Source organism: Raphanus sativus, chromosome 5 (genome assembly GCF_000801105.2).
Source record: "Raphanus sativus cultivar WK10039 chromosome 5, ASM80110v3, whole genome shotgun sequence".
In the NCBI taxonomy this organism is placed as follows: domain Eukaryota; kingdom Viridiplantae; phylum Streptophyta; class Magnoliopsida; order Brassicales; family Brassicaceae; genus Raphanus; species Raphanus sativus.
The window spans coordinates 15,928,302-15,934,695 of record NC_079515.1 but is presented as its reverse complement, the minus strand read 5'-3'; the positions used below and the strand labels follow the sequence as shown (position 1 = coordinate 15,934,695).

The window sequence follows — 6,394 nt, the reverse complement described above, 5'->3', positions numbered from 1 at the left end:
CCCAAAATCAACTAGGTACAAACCAAGTTAGTGAGTACAAGTGCGCTAGTTAGAAAAGGTGTCCTTGGAGAACAAAGTGACCTACAGCGTAATAAGAAACTAGAAAAGTGACCCATAATGTAATTTTTTCCTGAATTTAAATGGTATGATAAAGAGTTTCTTGGCTTGTCGTAACGTTAGTAGAACTTGCCATGCCATAAGATATTGTGATATTGAAATTAGGCAAACGTTTGGCTTCAATGATTCGATGAGTGTCTTCTCTTGCCGTATCTTTCAGCTTGCCGGGTCATGGAGCAGACCCATGAGCCTCTTCTTCGAAGATAGTTCATGCACAGAAGATTGAGCCACTGACCATCTCTGAGCTTAACCAGTTCACTGCTGAATCTCAGGTAGAGTATGCTTTGTGTTAGGAATTATTGATCGTTTGATTGCTTAACTAAACGACACAAGATTTTTAACCCAGTTCCCTTGCGGTACCTCTGGGGTGGGAACCGTCTCCCACAACATCCACTATCAATCAAAGGGTTTACACAAACGCTCTAAGCGCTCTTCTCGTATAAACATGACATTAACAAAGAATAAGAAGATCAAAGAAACTCTATCCTTTAGAGACATGACTCGAACAATGTCTCTTAGTTTCTTCTACTCTTGATCTCTCTCTTAACTTCTCTTTGTCCCTGTGTTTAGGGTTTTTCGGATCAGCTCTTAGGAAGGTAGACGTCTTTCTTTTATATCCATAAGACGTACTTCTCTTTTCCTTTTTGTACAAGTAATTACCATTACTCATTAACTCTAATTTTCCTTTTGTAACAGAGTTCACCGACACAGAAACCGTCTTTGTGATCGTAAGAAAGTTTGGGCTTCATCTAGCTTTGGTCCAACTAAACAATATTGACTAAAGCACATATCCTCACAATCTCCACCTTGGGCTTTTGTCAGTTAAGGCCCATCTCTACCTCACGTCTCTTTCTTCCATCGATGGCAAATCAAAGCTTTCTCTTCTGATTATGTCTCAGACACAAATCCTGACATGCAACTGGAACTCCGACGGTTCTTGCAATTCACGATGTACCTTCTGGAGACCACTCCACCTCGTCGTTTCCAGTGTGATTCCGATCACCAAAGCGCTCCCGTTAGGAACTGCCTCCACCACCAACGCTCATGGGTCTCTTCTCCGTGAAACTTGTTTTGAGAATGAACCACAAAAAATTTCTGACCAGAATCCATGGTTCTTACTGTGATCATCTATCACCATTACCATATGAAGCTAACTCCTAAGACCCTTCAACTACAGACCCGAAGAATGAACGTTTGCGCCTCCGGTGAAGCTTTTACGCAACGGTGGAGAAAACGATGCAGTTTCTCTGCATCTCCGGTGGCTTGCTTCTATGATGAAGCTTACAAACTCTTCCCTGTCTTCGGTAAGTCTGAGTTTTGCTTTCCCTGTCAATAAACATTAGTAGACCATGTCCTTACCCCTTTGATTTTCCTCCTTTTTTTTTTTTTTTTTGATAGTGAAACCTGATGCCATTTGCATCTTTTGTTGCAGCTTCTACTTCAACCTTTGATAAGTATTCCTGCAACTTCCGGCAATGATTTTGATGTAAATCTCAGAGCAAGTTATTTTGGTCTTCTTGCATATGTTCGTCATCCCGGCTCTGATACCAATTGTTGGGATTGTGAAAGCCTATGTCCAACTCTATTTATCCGATTAGTACGATATTGTCCACTTTGGGCCTTAATGGCAAGCCCGCATGGATTTACTTTTGGTTTCCATCCCAAAAGGCCTCGTACTAATCAGAGTTGGACATCCCTTTATATACTAGTCATTATTTGTCTAAACTTCCAATGTGGGACTTTGTTTGCATTCACAACAAACATCCTCTCAAACCAAGTACCACATGAACCCTTGGTTTTCCAACCTCCAGCGAAACCTGGCACACTTCTTGTACCGCCGTAATCACCAACGGGACTCTTCACCTAACCCTTGTTACACCATTAAGATTTATCCACCTAACCCTTACTGCACCATTAGGACATTCACCACCTAATCCTTGCAGCACCGTTAGGAATATCCACCTAATCTTGCATCGTCGTTAGGGAGAGACTTTCGATATAAGTTTCCGGCACCACTTAATCGCGAAGTCACCTTGAGGATTTTCCTCCCACAACCGAAGCTTCCAGGATCTTTGACTGGCCTCTACTACGCACCCCCGCCCTTCCCATCGAAGTGGAGGCTCTTCGAACTTGAAGGGTATTTTGGTCTTCTTGCAGATGTTCGTCATCTCGGCTCTGATACCAATTGTTGGTCTTTTCCAAGCCCACGTCCAACTTTATCTTGTCCGATTAGTACGATATTGTCCACTTTGGGCCCGAAGGCAAAGCCCGCATGGATTTGTTTCTGGGACTCCTTCCCAAAAGGCCTCGTACTAATCAGAGTTGGACATCTCTTTATATACTAGACATTATTTGTCTAAACTTCCAATGTGGGACTTTGTTTGCATTCCCAACAAACCTCCTCTCAAACCAAGTACCACATCAACCTTGGTTTCCAACTTCCAGCGAAACCTGGCACACTTCTTGTACCGCCGTAATCACCAACGGGACTCTTCACCTAACCCTTGTTACACCATTAGGATTTATCCACCTAACCCTTACTGCACCATTAGGACATTCACCACCTAATCCTTGCAGCACCATTAAGAATATCCACCTAATCTTGTATTGTTGTTAGGGAGAGACTTTCGATATAAGTCTCCGGCACCACTTAATCGCGAAGTCACCTTGAGAATTCTCTTCCCACAACCGAAGCTTCCAGGATCTTTGACTGGCCTCTGCTACGCACCCCGCCCTTCCCATCGAAGTGGAGGCTCTTCGAACTTGAAGGGTATTTTGGTCTTCTTGCATATGTTCGTCATCCCGGCTCTGATACCAATTGTTGGGATTGTGAAAGCCTATGTCCAACTCTATTTATCCGATTAGTACGATATTGTCCACTTTGGGCCTTAATGGCAAGCCCGCATGGATTTACTTTTGGTTTCCATCCCAAAAGGCCTCGTACTAATCAGAGTTGGACATCTCTTTATATACTAGACATTATTTGTCTAAACTTCCAATGTGGGACTTTGTTTGCATTCCCAACAAACCTCCTCTCAAACCAAGTACCACATCAACCTTGGTTTCCAACTTCCAGCGAAACCTGGCACACTTCTTGTACCGCCGTAATCACCAACGGGACTCTTCACCTAACCCTTGTTACACCATTAAGATTTATCCACCTAACCCTTACTGCACCATTAGGACATTCACCACCTAATCCTTGCAGCACCGTTAGGAATATCCACCTAATCTTGCATCGTCGTTAGGGAGAGACTTTCGATATAAGTTTCCGGCACCACTTAATCGCGAAGTCACCTTGAGGATTTTCCTCCCACAACCGAAGCTTCCAGGATCTTTGACTGGCCTCTACTACGCACCCCCGCCCTTCCCATCGAAGTGGAGGCTCTTCGAACTTGAAGGGTATTTTGGTCTTCTTGCATATGTTCGTCATCCCGGCTCTGATACCACTTGTTAGGAATTATTGATCGTTTGATTGCTTAACTAAACGACACAAGATTTTTAACCCAGTTCCCTTGCGGTACCTCTGGGGTGGGAACCGTCTCCCACAACATCCACTATCAATCAAAGGGTTTACACAAACGCTCTAAGCGCTCTTCTCGTATAAACATGACATTAACAAAGAATAAGAAGATCAAAGAAACTCTATCCTTTAGAGACATGACTCGAACAATGTCTCTTAGTTTCTTCTACTCTTGATCTCTCTCTTAACTTCTCTTTGTCCCTGTGTTTAGGGTTTTTCGGATCAGCTCTTAGGAAGGTAGACGTCTTTCTTTTATATCCATAAGACGTACTTCTCTTTTCCTTTTTGTACAAGTAATTACCATTACTCATTAACTCTAATTTTCCTTTTGTAACAGAGTTCACCGACACAGAAACCGTCTTTGTGATCGTAAGAAAGTTTGGGCTTCATCTAGCTTTGGTCCAACTAAACAATATTGACTAAAGCACATATCCTCACACTTTGTTTTATATCCTAGCGAATTGAAGATTATCTTACGATTGGTGTATCTTTAACACATGACAAATAATTGAGTTCCTCTGCACTGCTAAGGTTACTGCTATCGAGCAAGATGATGATTGGTGTTATATTGGCTGTTCCATGTGTTCCAAGAAAGTCCAAGAGATATCTTCCTTCACATGTGTTGTGTGTAATGTGACCAATGCCGTTGCTGCACTTAGGTGAGAATTAAAGTTTTTTTTTGGCAATTAAAAAATATAATTGTGGTCCCTAATGTTGAGTGAAATAGGTACCGAGTCAAGTTGTCTGCGAGTGACAGCACTGATACAACATCTATCTTGCCTTTTGATGTGGAGATGGCCAAGCTTACTAGCATTCATGCTTCTGAAGCTGCACAAATTGTGGTATGTCGTTGAACTAAACCCTAGCTAATAAGTCGTGCAGTTGCTTTCTGTAGCAATGCTCATTAAACTATGTTGCTTGATCTTTAGGGGATAGGTGTTGATGCTCGGGTTGACACGGATCTACCTGGGTGTCTCGCTGATATTGAACGATTTCCAGCTCAAGTTGAACGATTTCAACTTTCCTTCAAACATCAGACCTTCACCATTTCCCGTATATTTCCACAGCGAGCCCTTACGCCCATGCCAGCCTTTGCCATAGCTGTTTGTTCCTTATCCATTGTCAAATATATTGCCTTTTTCTCTGATTACAATAACTAATTCCTGTGTTTGTTTCATTGTTAATAGGATGGTATAAATGTCCCTGAAGTTGCGCTACCTGGAGCTGTGGCAACAGGAACAATTGTTGACGTCGGTGAACCTCGCACTGCAGTAGATGGGCTATCTGCCTCCGATGTTTCGACTGGTAAACGTCCAGCACCGGCCAGACGAAGTTGGTGTCAATGAGACTGCACAGAAGAGGCCACATGTGGAATGAGGCCGCCACTGCACCTTTGGTAACCACATCTTCTGTTTTTTCTAAAGTCTTGCTTCAGTGTTTTCGTTTTTGTTGTAATCTCTTTTCAGTTCTGTTTTTAAGACGATGTGGTTTTTCGTTCTGTTTTTTTATATTACCAACTTTTGTGTTTTAAATACAATGTGGTTGCTTTCTAGAGAAAAGAAAACAAAACTGACCTTATGCATGAATTACGTTGCTATCTAGCTAACCATGATTTACTACATCACATGCCAAAGTGTATTACCCGATCTGCATTGCTTTGATTTAAAAAGTCTACCGCTGAGGAGCCTTGAAGTTCGTTTAGATTAGCTTTCTTGATGTCAAAGAAGCTATAATGTGCTCAAAAGTGCTATAGAATCATATCTTCCACCTATTGAACGACTGCGCTGACGGATTAGCCCGGTTTAAATGTTTAAACTTTTTGTTTCTTTACTTTATGTTTTTACTTAATCCAAAGGTTTCTCATCTTTTCTTAGTGTCTCCCTTTGTGTCATGTTCTCTGTTTTTTGAAAAGAAAAAAAAAAGCAATTTCAACAAATAATATCAGAAATCTATATTTCACTTTTAACAAATGCTCATTCTTTTCAACCATAATTTAATATAACATTGCAATCTAAAAAAATATATGATAAAGTACATATTTTGAAATGTAATTTGCAGAAATAAACAGACAATCCGCGCGTAGCGCGGGCACATCCCTAGTAAGGTAATATAAAATATAAATATTTTTGAAGTTAAGTTTGAAGTTTTGCTTTTGGAGAAAACTAACTTTAAACTTCAAATATGAAGTTTTGCAAAATTCAAAAATATAGTTTCTTTTTTGGAGATGCTCTAATATATGTTTTATAATCATTTAAAGCATGCAATAATAAGGATAAATAGGAAAAGATTTTTGTTATCCCAAATTTAAGAATCAGCAGCAGATATATTTTCATCCATTATATAAATTGATATTATCAAATTTGTACTGGTTTCTTATGCTATTATATGTTTGATTGGTAATCATCTCTTATCAAAGTGATAAAGTGGTCTAGATTGAAGGCTTGGACCATCTACGAAAGTTGTAACCTTTGCTTTAAGACAACTAACTAGATCTGGACCCGCACAACCGTGCAGGTATTTATTTTATATAATTAGTATATATTTTTAAGGTTGTTTATTTATTTAAATGTATATATCTTTTCAATACAATAATTTTATATTTTCCATACTGTAAATTAATTAATTATTTCAAATCATCATCTATATATTGCTTTTAGAATATATTTGTCCTATTGAATTGGCGTTTAATAACAAAACAAAATTTTTAATTTGTTTTTTAAAATATCACACATGAAATAAATCTGACTTCTATTT

At 39.8% G+C, this 6,394-nt stretch overlaps 1 protein-coding gene across 1 annotated transcript; it reads left to right on the top strand.

The window, feature by feature from the left end:
• The first annotated feature begins 218 nt into the window (after positions 1 to 218).
• On the top strand, positions 219 to 5,264 carry LOC108816320 (uncharacterized). Its single transcript, XM_057011286.1, has 5 exons — positions 219 to 389; positions 4,172 to 4,299; positions 4,368 to 4,482; positions 4,570 to 4,743; positions 4,828 to 5,264. The coding sequence occupies exons 2-5, from the start codon at positions 4,220 to 4,222 to the stop codon at positions 4,984 to 4,986; spliced, it is 528 nt and encodes a 175-aa protein (XP_056867266.1). The 5' UTR covers positions 219 to 389; positions 4,172 to 4,219; the 3' UTR covers positions 4,987 to 5,264.
• Positions 5,265 to 6,394: the final 1,130 nt, after the last annotated feature.